The sequence below is a fragment of the Macadamia integrifolia genome, chromosome 3 (assembly GCF_013358625.1).
Source record: "Macadamia integrifolia cultivar HAES 741 chromosome 3, SCU_Mint_v3, whole genome shotgun sequence".
Taxonomy (NCBI): Eukaryota; Viridiplantae; Streptophyta; class Magnoliopsida; order Proteales; family Proteaceae; genus Macadamia; species Macadamia integrifolia.
This window is the reverse complement of record NC_056559.1, coordinates 12,920,075-12,936,859: the sequence shown is the minus strand read 5'-3', so window position 1 is coordinate 12,936,859 and position 16,785 is coordinate 12,920,075. Positions and strand designations below refer to the sequence as shown.

Below are 16,785 nucleotides of genomic sequence, written 5' to 3'. Positions count from 1 at the left end.
AAATTAGAATGCAATAATTATGGTTGGTGGTCAAAGTGACTACCTATAAAGGTAAGGAACAACCCAATGAAGAAAAGTGAAACTGAGGATAGCAACCATTGAAGAAGCCTATCTTTATGGTCCTGAAATATATTTGAGTAAGATGAAATTCACTAAATGAGTATAACATTCAGAGTTTACTAATATTAATGGAGGATCAGATAGATATCTATAAATTTGCATAAAATCTGGCACGACATTGACAATTAAGAGATAAATTCCAAGTAGTTAATATGGCAAGGCTTTGCTAGAGGAACAAACTCCATATCAACATTCTGGATGGTCACATCATACAATACACATTAACCGTAACAGTTTTCACTAAACAGGAGAAAAACAAACACTCTGCACAAAATATTTTATGCTACTCATCAATTAATCTTGAAAGAAACTTACCGTTTTCATTTCAAAACCCTCTTTCAGATTATTCACCCTTCAATTCTACAATTATAATTCTACATCTTTGCTGAATGTTATTAATATCCTTGACTGTTGATATATACATTTACATTGCCCTTTACTAACAGTTCGAGCTTTTAAGTGAAACAGTAGCAAACATGGTGTCAGAGCAGGGACGTCAAGTGTTCGACTCCTGGAAGTGCATCAGAAGCGTTTTCCAAACATTTATCCTCCCCCGGTGCCGGGTTTAGGAAATGTCGAGCTCCACGTGCAAGGACCATAGGATCTTGGCCTGCACGTGCAAGGGAGTGTTGATGAATTTATTACTCACGCTTTCCTAACAGTTCCGAGTGTTTAGGTGAAATGGTAGCGAGCATTGACCTTGATTGGGCTGGTGCAAACTTGACAATCAATAGCAATGGAGATGGACATTTGGTTGGAAAGAAGATTTATACACGCAGGTATCCTTGACTGAACTGAGAAAAAGATCACTGGGTTTATTACTAGTAACATTTTATCCAACACCAAAAAAATATATGCTTAAAATCATTAATGTCACTCATTTGAACCACCCGTTATCTTGCTTTGTTAATCAACTGGATGCAAGAAATGCAGAGAAATTAAACAAGAACATGCAACAAAAGCAACAAAAAACCTTCTTGTAAAAATTACCATATTCATATATCTTGCTGGAAGGGTATAGCACCGATTACAAAATATCTTGTATCCATGTGCAATGAATGTGACAGAAACGTGATCACAGAGTTGGCTTCAAGTTGCAATCAGAAAATTTAATAACCTTTGGTCGTCAGAACATATTCGTTCAAGTATAGTGCCTTCAAAATAATAGTGAGTTGGGAAAACACTCTTGAAACAGGATTCAGAATTTCTTGCAATTTCTCCTACCCATGTTAGTGCAGCCTGTTACAGTTAGTTTTCTTCGATAACATGGCCAACTTGTCCTTTGAGATGCAAATCCTTTCTTTCATCCACTGCATTCTCTCAATGACCAGAGTGTATCAAAGCAAGGCCAACTCGTACTGCAGGTTTTGCAACTCAGTTTCCAGTCTACATCCATTTAATTGTAAATAATCTAAACTTCCTTCGTAATCATGTTCAACACATCGAAACCAAAGTTATTTATTTAAAAGATTAGATATCTTATCATTGTTAGCCTCCATTGGAATAACATACACTGGTGTTTAAGGCCTGTTCATCATCAGTCTAGCCATGGCTATCATGGTGTCTAGGTGACCCAAGTCGTTGGAGGGGGCTTGGAAGTAAGGCAACGCCAACAAGATGCCTAGGTACCTGAAGGAGTTGACAACTATGAGTCTAGCATCTATGAGTGATGCAACCATGAGGTGCATATATATATATATATATATATTGGTGAATAAATAAATTCATTACCAATGAGGAAGAATATACAAATGAAAAAAAAAGAGGGGGGGGGTAATCACAAGGGGAAAAACCTCAGTGGAGGCAACAGCCTCCAGGGGCAAAAGCCCAGCTAAGAGTGGGGATACATCAAGAGGGGGCACTAATGGAGAAGGGGAGGCCCCAGGAAACAACAATGCCCCAGGAAACAACAATGAGCCTATTCCTTGGGGTATCACTAATAAGGCAATGACAGAGACAACTAAGCTTGGAACTAACATCAAAACAGATGGCTTTCCAAATCTTGCCATAAGATCAGGAATTGGAAGTCCATCTACGCAAATTGCACTCCATCCAAATATGATTAATGAGGTGCATATATTTATTGAGTTTAACAGCTTGTACCACCCTTAGATGAGGCAATGCAGCAGTAAAGTTTCTCAACAAATTAAACTGCAATAGATATTCATGGTGTTATCTGATTTTGAACATATCTATGAAAAATAGGATGAGCTAATTTTCTCAACAGACTGCATTGAAATAAATATTCATGTTGTTTCCTGATTCGGAATATACTTGGGTAAAAAATCAGATAAATATCTCATGAAATGAAAGGTCTTGCAAAAATTTAGAAAATAATGCCTCATTGTGGAATTATGATTGAAATTCTTAAAATAATTCTATTAAGGAATACAAAAAGAGAAAAACAATATGATAAGGGGCAGATTTTCATGCCTACATTTCCTCTTAAATCGGGAGGAGAGAATCAATCTTCTGCAAGAACAAGAAAATGGGGGAAAGCGTTGAGATGGAAATTTGTTGAGATTTTAAAACTAATCAATAGGAAAGATCCTTAATGATGTCAAAGCACTTGAAGAATCCTTTTTTTTTTCTTTTTTCTTTCTTTCTTTCTTTCTTTTTTTTTGATAAGTTACAGTATGAATAAAATTTTCATAAATAAATCAAGCAAAGGCTTTCCTAACCCCAAAAGGTTAAAAACAATAAATAGAACAGTATAAGTCATACATTTTTGGAAGTTTATTTTACCAATTTTAATAAATACTAAATTAGTAATTCCATTAAAAGTATCCATCATATATCTGATGCAAACTCATATATATTGTATATCAATTACTCAGATCATATTAAATCATATTCTAAAATATTAAAACTAAACTATCATAGATTTTGGATAATTGGATCACATTGTAAATTTTAAAACTGTACATATTTTTGAGTAGAAATCTTTTTAGTGCTAATGTGTATGTTAACCATAGTTGACATGGCAACTTCCAAGAGCCAAGACAAGCACCTAATTTGAGGAAAAGGGGCCCCGTTCTGTGTGCTGATCTTGTTCCAAGATGTGTTTTCTTATTCTTTTCTTTCTTTCCTTTTCTTCATCATCTTTCCCTTTTCCTCCCTCCTCCTCTCCCCATTCCTCCCTGATTTTCCCATTTGTGTACTAAAACAGGTCTGCATGCCTAGACAGATAAGGCAACTAGTTGCGTTGGATATGTAGCACCACCTAGGCGATGCCTTGATAACTAAATAGCCCTTTTTCTTAAAATTTGTTTTTTCCTTTACATTCTAAAGGAAACAATACTACCCATCTATGAAACCTAAGGCCCGTTTGATAACGTTTCAAGAAACGCGTTTCTGCCGTTTCTGTTTCCAGAAACAGCAGAAACGGAGCAAAAAGCGTTTGATAAAACTGTTTCGTTTCACTTATTTTTAGAAATAGAAATAGAAATTTTTACTTATTTATGGTTCAAGAAACGACCCAGGCGAAACAAGTTCAACTTGTTTCACCGTTTCTGAAAATGACTTGTGGCAATTCTTTCACTGGTTACCATCGACTTCTAAAAACATGACTTATCAAACACCTTCAATTCCGTTTCTGTTTCTAGAAACGGAAATTTATGTTTCTGCCGTTTCTTGAAACAGAAACGGCAGAAACATTATCAAACGGGCAGCTAGTTTCATTGAAATAGAAAGCACTTCGAGAAACTGCAACCCGTCAGATATATCTAGTCAAATTTAACCTCTTGATCTCAGATCCTAGTTCCTAACTAGCGATCTTCATACTTTGCAAGTCTGTAGTTCTAGTTTTGTGGCAATAGTTTAATGGTGGGGAATTGTAAACTATTGTGGGTTTTCTGTGCATGTTAATATAGGTTGCCTGCATATCTCCCTATAATACCAAGTCAGCAGCAATTGATGCAAGTACATAAATTGAAAACATCACAAATTACAAGCCAGAATTCCTTTCCGGTTTCATTTCTTCCCTTTCTTTCTAATCTCATTATGCATATATGTTGAATGGTAAGCCTCCATCAAAAAGGCTAAGAATGATCAAGGTGCAAGAACTGTTACATGAATATATATATATATATATATATGTAAGCGAAAAACTCACCTCCAATTGTTCAAGAACATGACCATAGTGTAGCCCAATGATGCTGGTTACGGCAGCTGTCAATGAGCTGGAAATATGTACCATCAGTAAATATAATAAAAACAAGCATTACGGAAAAATTTATTATTGAATTATTTTCAAGAACAATAAAAAATTTAGAAAAGAATCAGATGTGCATTTTGATAAACAATTAAGAATCAATAACTAAAATGAACAAAACTTTTTTAGGACTATCAGATAAGTCAACCTTCTTCAACTTTTTCAACTATTGGGCCTGTCTAGATCAACTTTCCTGTATAAACAAAGAAGAGGCATGTACATGCTTTCTTATCTCTTTATGGATAATCAATTCGTAGCTATCTTATGTTTTTGGAAAGAAAACCATATGGTTATACATAATCATAGCAATCACTTACAATTTCAAAAGGAAGTTCGAGTGTCTTGAAATTTTGGAACTACTAACTTTATGGTCCATTATATTACAGAACGATTTTAAAAATGTTATTTTATGAATAAGGAACTAATCAATACGATCAATCAAGGGGCTAAAATAATAGCCCATCAATCAAGCCAAAAGTATCATAACTTCTCTTCTTTTTTTTTTTTGAGTGTTTTCTTAAATATATTCCAGTCAAGCTATTGAGTTATTATCATCATCTAACCCAGACCAAATTGTTTCACCTTCAAGGTCAAAAATTCTCTAAAAGAAGACAGTTTAGACTGTTCTATGCCATTATCAGAGTACTATAAACTTAAAAAGCAAACCAACCTAAAAGCATGGTTGTCTAACAGTCAGACTACTCCACTGTTTGGTAAAGTCAGCATTTCAAAACACCGTATATTCCACCAAAAGTAGGATTAGAATACCTCAATTACTCTAAATTCCAGGAAAAAAATTCTTATTGGCCTGCTCACTGCAAATATGAAAGGAAAAAAAACAAAAAGTGTTGCTTGTAATGAAATTTAGTTAAGATTTTGATTATGAAGCAGTCCAAAACCAGGAGTGATTCATACTATTAATGCCATGGAACATTCCCTAAGATGACAAGATGCTGTTGATGTTTCTCAAACATGGCCCTCAAGGGAGAGACCTGCATAATGCAAAGTTCAAGCTTAAAGAACTGATCCTATCTGAGCATTATTGATTGACCTGGTGTTCTAAATCACTGGTTATTGTAACCCCAGCGCTTGGGTGATTATATATAATATATCCCATTATTACTAGAGACATTAAAGATCAGATCCCTTAGTGTATGCCTTTTTGTTTCTGACACTGTTCTGGTGGATAAAATAAAAGCAGGGATGAATACAAAGTTGGAATCATAGTTTAAGGTAATGCCTACGCATCCAGGCGCCTTAAATGCCATGGTCGCATTGTTTCTCTAACGCCTTGGGTTGCCTAGATGACGTGACAACTATGGTTGGATTATAGAAATCAACCTTGGAATCAAAAGTTTTCAAGATAAGTAAATCAAAAACAAAGTGTCTGGTGTGCGTAACATTATAATAATAGGATTGAAAGTGAGATGGTGAAAATTGATGATAGGAACTAGGGAGATACTGCAAAGTAAAAATTTTAGGTACCAAGGTGCTGGATCCAAGAGGGGTGAATTGGTTCTTCTAAAAACTAATGATATGATACTCAAACTAAAACAGTGTAATTACAGAAGTAAAAAAGAAGTTCGAGCAACAACCACCGAAGGAAATTTGAGAAGGAAAACAAAAATAGAAAAACAGAGAAAGAGACACATCAGCTTATAGTGGTTTGGGAAACCCTACCTATGTCCACCCAAGGAGATACTTTCACTCCTTGCTTTTCACTGACTCTTTATTGCTTTACCAGGTAGCAATAAGACCTTTAAATGCTATAGTTTTTCAAATGGGTCACTACAAACCTTGACACAATCACCAAGTGACTCCTCGCGTCCTTCACACAAGGCAACAATACTTTGAAAGTAAGACAAATAAACAACCTCTGAAACAGGAAAAATTGCAAGTGAAAGCACAAGAATTCTCTCAAACCAATAAAGTGGTGTCTGTTAGAGCTTTAATCCACAGGTCCCTATATGTAAAGAGATAATCACAATTTGAAATAAGACAACTCACCATAGACGTGCAGACGTCGGAGCACTTCAACAGCCATAAATGAGACTGACAAACACCAAAGGTAATAAATGTGTCAAGAAAATTAACTCTATTCATACGTCTGCGCACAAGTGTGGACTTCTACTACCGTTGGCTAAACGTCTGCGACTTTGGCGAACATCTCCTAGACGGGGGACACAAAAACCATCTTCTTAGCCCAGATGTATGTGCCTTAGAGGCAAATGCCTGTGCTAGAGAGCGGATTTTGGCCGTTGGCAGACCATAATCTCATTAACTTAAGCTCGTATGTCTATGCAAGAGCACGGATGTTGGTCTGAGGGAGCGGACGTCCTTGACACAGATTCCTCATGGCTGGACTGAACTAAGCCATAGAACAAAACCACATAAGTTTGGGGAATTGTTCCATTAGATCTTTGTGACTTAATCAGGCTTTTCAAGCATAAGAGATGTGCATAGGGTTACAGGAAATATACAAACGCTAGCAAAAACCCTATGCTATGGAGCTTGATTCCAACTTGATTGCTTTTAAGACTTCATATCTTCAACTCTTGATGACTCTGGGTCTTGGAGAAGCTTTCAACCATAAATCTTTATGCATCCATGACTTTGCTCACAAGAGGGGCTTGCTGAACAGATGACAAGTCTCTTAGAGGCTCCTTCATGGCTTAGGATTGATTTTGCAAGTCTCATACACATATTAGTAATCCCATGAACCATCATTCAACTATTTACATCACCAAGACAAAGGGCATGAACCCATGGTTCAACAAGCTGCCCCTTTTTCAATGATGAACACACAATGATGATGGTGGAAGCCAATAGGCTCCCCCTCAATTGGTGCCATCAAGCAATAGATTCAGTTTCACAGATTAAGCTATGCAAGCATAAACACAATTAAGCAAAGTGCGATAATAGAGCATTACATGATACCATCATTTATATTATATGACCCACATCATATGTTAGAACAAACACCAAGAAATACGAAAATAAACCAAGACAAATTGCACAACACACAGATATTTAACGAGGTTCACACACCGATGTGGTGTGCTATGTCCTCGAGCGAAGAAGATGTTTCGCTATGCAAAAGAGATATTACACCCATGCAATGGCGAGAAAACTCGCCCTGAAAACCCTAGCTCAAAAAACCCTCAAATTACAAAAACAATGCTCAACAAGACAAGTACATTATATACTCCAAGTCGAGGGTCGACCCATCAGGTCGTGGTCAATCCGGTTGAACCATACCCCTCTGCTACCATCACAAATCTCAAAAAACTTCCCATTCTGGTTGCCACCAAAATATATCGGAGCAGATCAATCTTCAAAACGGGTCAAGAATTTGAGACAAACTTAACATCATATCATCATATCTCTCCCCCTTTGTCTACTTCATTATTTCCCCATTATCATATCATCTCTCCCTCTTTGCTTTTGATAACCAATCAACCATCATTATAACATAACATCTCTCCCCCTTTTGTTATCGACAAAAAATAGTTTGGTGAGGAGTAAGGAATAAAAAAATTTCGACTAGTTGCAATTACATAACCTTCTCTCTTCCTCTTTGCACATTAACACCATTAGACGATGTATTTGTTCGAAGGAGTGTATAACAAATAGAGGAAAAGTATATCGATTGTTCATTGATATGCTTATTGAAATGGATTGAACATGTACAATGCATCACAGACAAATGCTCCAAAGTATTGACTTATATAGACATCCAAAGATGTAACCAATTAATCATAAGATAACGAAGGCCATAAATGGACTTACATAGACCACAAAAGAATATACGAAGCACTAGATACCCTTGTGGACCTAGATTTACCTTTGTTATTTATGAGAAATCTATAGAATGTTTAGTCATCAGGGCGATGCCATTTTCATTACTACATTCTTCCTCAACCAAGCATAAATCTTATTGATTGACTCCTCCATCATGCGTTTTAAACAATTCATAAGAATGAACAAGTAGGTTGATTTTGGAGTCCCTTACCTAGGCAGTTCTTTTATGGATTATCTCTGGATATCTCTATACCTCTCTTGTCGTTTAAAAGAAAATTAACAGTTGAACTTGTCAGGGCTGAGCACGCAGAAGAGAGCATTCAAAGCCTTAACATTCAGGGTCATAGGTTTCTTCTCATTGGATAACCAGTCAGATTTTGTCTTTTTGGTCATGTTGGCGACATCTTTGGTTGTGGGTTCCTTGAACCCTTCTTCCACAATCTCCCAACAATCATCTATAGGAAGACCATCATTCGCGACAATAGTTGTATTTGATCCAATAAATGATGGAGGGAAAGTGACTGAGAGTCTTTTTGGTTGACCAAGACTCATTTGGGATGCTATATAATCTAAAGATTGATTAGATCCTTGAGAGGAGCACCAAGCTTGGATACCACTTGTTGGATCTAGTGGCAACCCAAGAGGTGGTGAATTGGTTCTTTTAAAAACCGGTAAGATGCTCAAACTAAAATAGAGTGTGTGTGGAAGTAAAAAAGAAGTTCAAGCAAACACCCATCCAAAGAGATTTGTAAAGGAAAATAAAAATAACAAAAGAGAGAAAGAGACACAATAATTTATAGTGGTTCAGGAAACCTTCCCTGTGTCTACTCCCAGGAGGTACTCACACTCAATGCTTTTCTCTAACACCCTATTTCTATACTAGGTAGCAAAAAAACCTTCACAAATTATAGTTTTCCAAATAGCTCACTAAAAACCTTCACAGACTCACCAAGTGACTCCTCTTGTGTTCTTTACACAAGGCAACAACACTTTGAGAGTGAGAAAAGTGAGAAATAAAACAATCTCTGAAATAGGAAGTATCGTAAGTGAAAGCACAATAAATCTCTAAAAACCTTTGAAACCCAAACAATAAAGAATACTCAGATTAAAGGCAATGAATAGAGTGTTGTGTGTTGTAGTTTGAAGGTCTAGAGGTCCATATAAAATCCCTTAGAGTTGTAAGAAGATAACCACAATTTGAAATAAGACAACTCACCTCAAATATCTGCACATAAGTGCAGACATCCACCAGGCTCCAACGGTCATAAATGAGACTGTTAAGCACACCAACCATAGTTGTCAAGGCGTCGCCTAGGCGACGACTAGGAGTCCAGGCGGTTTGCCTGGGGCCTAGGCGACAGCCGCCTTGTTGCACTGCATGTCGCCTTGTGTTTCGGCACTTATTTATGTCAAATATCATTCAAGTAAATGAACATTTACTTAAGATATTATTCATAAATAAGCAAATACCCCATATTTGAATCCAATAAAAATAGTTTAAAAATCAAATTCTAAAAGGATAAAAAGTCAACCCCCCAGTCTAAGAACAAAAACTGGATTTTGGTTTTAGGGACGAATTTCAACTTTTAAATGTTGGGGGTTTTCTCAATTATGAAAATTTTATAAATTCTATCATGTTAAAACATTGCTAAAAACCAAAAGTCCGGTAAAATAATATTTTTTTTTTATATTCATAAAATTATTTTCATTCAGGCGATTTTAACAGTATTCGTGAACTTAAAAATAAGTTTGACTGAAGCATAACTTTGTCATTGCAACTCAGATTTAAGTAATCTTAGACTTGTTAGAAAGTTGGTTTTATGTTATAACTAATACAAAAAGTCTCATATAAAAATAAAATCATTTGACCAGTCAAACTTATTATAGAATAAGAGCATTTCTCTAAATGTTGATTTTTTATAACTTAATATGACTTAATGTTAATTTTTTATGATTTGATATGGCTAAATGTTGATTTTTAATGACTTGATGTGGCTTAATCTTGATATTTTATGATACAAGGTATATATAACTTACTAAATAATGTTAGAAAATAGGAAAAATAAAAAATAACACTTGTTCGCCTTAAGGCAGGCGCCTTCTCGCCTAAGCGCTTAGACAACCCTCCACTGCCTTGGTTTGCCTTGTCGTCATGACAACTATGACACCAACGATAATAAATGTGTCAAGAAATAAGTAGATTCAGGTGTATGTGGATGAGTGTGAACCTCTGTTGCCATTGGATAGATGTCTGCAACTTTACATAAGAACAAAAACTAAAAATATGAAAAATCTCGCTTAAGCCTATCCCAGAGAATAGATTGAATCTCAACACCACCCTCTGATTTCTCCTTTCCAGTTTCCACCCCTACCTCTCTACAACTTTCTAAATGCCAAGAGGTGACTCAGAAAAGGATAAGTAACCCACTTCTGATAGTTAGTTTTTTCATCCAGGCTTGCACTTACTGCTATTTTTGGGGGGTTTGATATTGTGGTAGTTGGCTTGGCAGCTATTTGGTGGGCTGTCCTGCATACCCGGAGCCGAAAGTATGTTGCTTTCCTTGCTTTTTGGTTGGTCATACAAGTTTGGTTAATATAGATAAGTTGTTACCTTTGAATTTGACAAGTGTTTGGCCACAGCTGCTCTAGTCATGCTGCATATGAAGGAAAGACTGAAAAACTTACTTACGATGAGACAACTACAAGCTTCCGGATGGTATACATCATATAAATGTATCATAAATAGCTCGGCTGGACAGGGAACACAAAAACCATCTTCTTAGCCCAGATGGTTGTGCCTTAGAGGTAGACGTATGAGCAAGGATTAAAGTATTGGTATCGGTAGCCATATCGGTCAGCCAAAATTAAGATACGTATTGGAGAGTATCGTATCGTATTGGAGATACGCTAAAGATACGCAAATTAATGGATAGGAAACACTTTTTTAAACACTTTTGCACAAAAAATTTATTAAAAAAAAACTATTGATAACATGTATTATGCATAAACACTAAATTCAAGATATCGCACTAAGAATTCAAGGTTTGTCGTTGTCCCATAAATATAAAATCCTTGTTCTCAACCTTGATTTCTACTTTAGTTAGAGAGAAATATAGCTGGCAGCAACTTTGGAACAAAAACCCCTCAAAAAATCGTGTTTTCTGAAAAATTACCCATCTTGGCCATTATATGACCGTAGCGCACTGTATTGGTACGCATTGTATCGTATCGGTATGTGCCGGTAGATACATACTGATACTCAGTACTCACCGATATGTACCGATACATACCAAAACGTATATTTCACCTCGATGTTATAATTTCCATAGAGTATGGGTGTGTATCGTATCGTATCGGTATTGTATCATAAGATATATATCGATACGAAAGGATTTTAAAAATCCATGTATTGTATCGGTCGGCTAAATTTAAGATACATATCGGAGGGTAACGTATCAATATTGGAGATACTTTAAACCATGCGTATAAGTTAGTCTACGTACATCTACGTCTACTGCTAGCAGGCCATGAATCACACTAACTCAAGCTCAGACGTTTTCCCAATAGTGCAGATGTCAATCCAAGGTTACAGACGTCTTATGCTAGTCAGCAGATGTCTACACCAGCCTTAACAAACGTCTGCGACACAGATATCTTGTGTTCGGACTGAACTAAGTCATAGGTTGAAACCGGCAAAGTTTGGGGGGTTTGTTCCATTAGGTCTTCAGTGACTTAATTAGGGAATAATAGGCACGAGATATGTTCGAACACAAGGTTACAGGAAATATAAAAATACAAGCAAAAAACTTATGCCATAGAGCATGATTCCAACTTGATTACTTCCAAGACCTCATATCTTCAACTCTTGATGACTCTGGACTTTGGAGAAGTTTTCCACCATAAATCTTCATGCACCCATGACTTTTCTCACAAGAGGTGCTCGGTTGAACTAACAAAAAGTCTTTTGAAGGCTCCTTCACGGCTTAGGATTGATTAGACCCAACATTCTAGAACTCGCTTCATTTCGGTGTTTCGGTGGTTTTTTTTCAAAATGGTGCTTTTTCCCATGTGTTTCGCTGGCAATTTTGGGGGCTAATGGCTGAAGTGGCTGAAATTAGCGAAATGAAATGACCGAGATGGCCAAAATTTCGACGAAATAGTGCATTTTTTGGGCCAAAATGACCAAAATTTGACCAAGATGACCGAAATTGTGTACTTTTATATTTCATATGCCATTTCCATCTTGGTAGAAGAAAAAAAAAACCGAAATATCTAAGACAAGTTTTCAAACCTTGATTAGACATTGCAAGGCTCAAACATACTAGTAATCCCATGAACCATCATCCTACTGTTTTCATCACCAAAACAAAGGGCATGAACCCATGGTTCAACACTAGGTTTAATCATATATAAAGGAAAAATAAAGGATGATGTCGCACAAAGAATTAGAATAGGGTGGATGAAGTGGAGGGGTGCATCCGGAGTGTTGTATGATCAATGTATTCCTTTAAAACTTGAAGGAAAATTTTAGAGGACAGTTATATGACCAGCAATGATGCATAAAACTGGATGTTGGGGAGAGAAGAAACAACAACAAACTCAGCCTTATCCTAACTTAATGGGGTCGGTTGCATGGATCCATACAAAACAAATTCGATAAAAGTCCAAACAGGAGTAGAGGAGGGAAGAGATGGAAAGATGAGAAAAAAAATATAAGAGTGAGAGTAAGAGTAAGAGTAAGAGAATATACAACATAGAAATAAATTTAATGTGAAATGAGGATGTTGAGATGGATGAGTGGTAAACTAAGAAAGATAAAATAAGTAATGAACAAATTAGAGCTAATTTAGGAGTAGCACTAAAACATGATAATTTGCGAGAAAGTCATTTGAAGTGGCATTGGTGAAATGGAGGCCTTTTGAGTGCTCTCATACAGAGGGATGATTTTGACTCGGATCAAAGGAGATAAAAGAACTAGGGATAGGCCTAAAATCAGTCTAGGATAAGTGGTGAGGAAAGACATGAAAAGCTTAAGACTAGTAACAAGTATGGCATTGAATAGAGCTGATTGGAGATAAAGGATCTATGTAGCCAACCCCATTTAGTTGGGATAAGGCTGAGATTAAAATAGTACCAGAAGGTCTTATCATCTGGTTTTATTAGACTACTGGATTAGAACTTTCTGAAAACGAGGACCACTAGGTAGAAATTAAGAAAGATAAAGAAAAAAGAAACACATTGTATCTCTCTGTAAACGTCAGTATGGTTTCTTTTGTCTCCTTTTTTTCTGACAATCCTTTTCAACTTGAAATCTTGGCTGACAAATCCTGTACTTGGTCAATAGTGTCAGTCGAAGTTCTGAACAGCATTGGTAAAACATCTTCCAGTTCCTATTTTAGGTGGAATAGCACATTTCCGGTTGTTCCACATGTTACTTGATTTTGTAGCTTCAAAACTGAATAAAATGAAATTTTCTAATTCTATGAATCAACAAAAAGATCATAATTCAATTCTTAAAAACTTCAATTAGATCCACTAATTAAGTATCAAACATGTAAGACTGGGCATGGTTCAAGATCTCGGCAAGATCTCGCTATTAAATCATCTTTTAACTTTGTGAGATGAGGAATAGGAAATATATAAAATGTACAATATGTGGACCAAGATCTCGAGATCTCGGTGAATATCTCGGTCTTGACTCGTCTCAGTCAAGTTAGACCAAGTCACATGGGGTATATACATAATTTTGACATTCAACTTGACCCAACTCAACATAACTCGACATATCTCTCCTCTCTTACATATCTCTCCTCTCTTGCCTTGCTGTGAAGAAAAATTGAGCTTTTGGCGGTTTTTCTTGCCAAATCTCTCCTTTACAATGGAGATTAGCAACTTCAACACTTTGAGATTGGAGATAATCACTTCACATCAACCTTTGGACATCCTTTTCTTCTCAAGAACAGTTTAGGTAAAAACAACTTCTCAAAACCATTTTTTCATAGAAACATGGTCAATAGTTGTTTGTTTTTATTGTGGAATAACCTGAGGTGAAGGGTCGAAGGCTACCTACCTAGGGTCTAAAGTCAAAGTACCATTTTGGATTTGATTTTTAAAAAAACTGAGATTTCCACTCTGTTTAGAAGGCCAAAAATTGGCTAATTGACAAGTTTAAAGGGCTTCAACCCAGAAAAACCTGTGTCAAGATTGAGATCTTGAACCTTGAGCTTGGGTGAAGAAGAATGGAAAGGAATTAAGGTAACTCTCACAAAGTTACTGACTCCAAAGCAGGGACTAACAGACTTCCCACATAAAGCCCAGAATGTGGAGTTATTCACCTTAAAATGCCTTCAGGGTCGAAAGGAGCATAGCACCATGAAGGTGGACTATCAAAGACTTCGCCATTCTTGGAACTTCTGCATTCCTATGGAACAAAAATTTCTGGTTAGCAAGTGGAAAATATGGGTTTGAAACCAGGTTGTGATTTCAAACACAAGAAAGTTTACCAACTTATAAAAAAATGGTATTTTCTATGAACTATAAATGTTGTTTAGCCATCACATAAAATGCAAAATGTTAGCAGCATGGGTAACTGTTTCGAAGAAATCATATTTGCCTTTGAGTTTTTGTATCCAGGCTTCTTGTATAGATGATCAGCACCAAGAACATAGCGATCAATCATTCCAGCTGAATTACATGCCGGTCCAAGGTCACCTCTTACTGCACACTTCACCTAAAACCAGACAAGGCTAATGAACACAATCTCATAAATCTCATAAGACAAAGAAATTTGCCCGAGAACAATATCAACGAGTCCATGCTGGTTACTATAATAGAATTTTTTTGAGACATAGTAATCAGAGTTGGAGCCAGCAGCTAGAATACTATTTTATTCATGGTTGCAAATTTGCAATTATAGAAAGCTTTTGCAGGAAGCAAAACTGGGTTACATTAAAACAAAAATAATGCACTAGTATTTACTTGGGAGGGATTAATATGTTTCCAGAAGATACTATAAGATTATTTATGTATAAAATTCCACTAGGCTCATGACTATGCATCCCTTATCATTGTATTAAATTGAAAACTGCAACGTAAGAACTCAGGACTTAGGCCCAGATAAGCTCTAGGTGAGGAAATTCTTATTTCATGTGGATGGGTCCATGAATTTGATGGTCACTTTCGCTTCGTAATAAGAAGGTTCATATAAATATAAGAATAAGGAGGTGCACTACCTTGTACTGGTGCCAAACCATCCCAATCTGCTCCCAACATTTGTCTTTGATGCATATGATCACTATGTGACACTTTTATGATACACCTATTGAAACGAAAGTATCTGCAAGTTCCCTCACATGCATTCTTTCTGACTTTATCCCAGTAGTACTGACATCCATTCCACTCAACATCCAACATTCATCATAATATTCTACGGACATCTTATTTTTTTATTGTTAGTTCCATCAAGCCTTATATAACTTTTTCTAAAGTTTGATCGGTAGGCTTCAATCACATGGCACATTGAAAGAGCAAACACCCACCCAACTTTGTAAATGTCATTTTTTCCTCTATAGCTCTCCACCAAGGAAAATTGAAGATGGAAAAAACATTCATTTTGGGCATTCTCTCAAAGAAAATCAATTCTCATGAATCTGTACACCATATATTTTGTCTTACTGGAACTTAGTTTGAAACTTTAGGTCTCTAATCCGTGCTTTAGTTCCATTTGCATTTATTCCTTCTTTAGTCGTGTTAGTCATCACTTAAGCATGTCATCTGCTAAACAAAAATGGGCATTCTCTTGTCTATGAATATTTAATTAATTAATTATCTGTAACTAGCACCAAATTAAACAGGCTCAATGCTGAACACAAATAACCAGATAAGTGAGACCAAGTAAATCAAAATTGTCTTTTCACTCTTTATATTTAGAAAAATATACATATATATAAAAGGGTAAATGTAACGCACTAGAAAGGTGCCTGATGCACATATAATACGGCACAGAAATTTTTTACCATGTAAACAACGTCACCATCATTGGAGAAAGAAACAGAGGAGGTTGACTCTGACAGTTTAAATTGCCAGTCTGGAACATATAAACCATATAGTAACCCCAAATATATGGCTGACAGGGAAAATGCAACACACCTGCCAAAAAAAGAACATAATCCACAGATACAAGGAAAAAGGTGAATACTTTCATACAAATAGGACAAATAGGACTAACTTGATTGACCATCACAGAGTTCAATCACTTCAAGAAACTCATGATGGAAAAGGCAGCTGATAAGAAATTTTCATCTAACAATGGATTTCATTGAAGGTAAGCAATATGATTTGCTTGGTAATAAACTAGAGATCACAAAAATAGGTAATATCTGGTTAAAAATACAAAAATTAAATAAAATCTCTAAGATGCAAATCACGGAGTCCCTTAAAGGAAATTATGTATATAGGCTTGAACAAGGCATACCATACAGAAGGTCCATCATTCAGTCAAAAGGGTTTTAATATTGGAGAGAGAGCTTAAATGAAACAGGACAGACCAGACAGCCATTTTAGCTACTTGAATGTGATATGTGGTGTAGACTATGAGGGCATGGGAACAAGGGTCCATAGTTAGACCTTGTCGGACCCAGATGGCCACTAAG

The 16,785-nt window shown here is 36.2% G+C and overlaps 1 protein-coding gene across 2 annotated transcripts in view; it reads right to left on the bottom strand.

Moving 5' to 3' along the window:
• LOC122074005 (heparan-alpha-glucosaminide N-acetyltransferase-like) overlaps window positions 1-16,785 on the bottom strand; it is a 44,329-nt gene that overhangs the window by 9,817 nt on the left and 17,727 nt on the right. For both annotated transcript variants that reach the window (XM_042638769.1, XM_042638768.1), the window contains exons 6-10: window positions 16,150-16,282; window positions 14,748-14,864; window positions 14,470-14,555; window positions 4,235-4,301; window positions 44-122 (exon numbers count right to left, since the gene is read on the bottom strand). In XM_042638769.1, coding sequence (XP_042494703.1) covers window positions 44-122; window positions 4,235-4,301; window positions 14,470-14,555; window positions 14,748-14,864; window positions 16,150-16,282 — 482 coding nt within the window. The remainder of the gene's footprint in view (window positions 1-43; window positions 123-4,234; window positions 4,302-14,469; window positions 14,556-14,747; window positions 14,865-16,149; window positions 16,283-16,785) is intronic.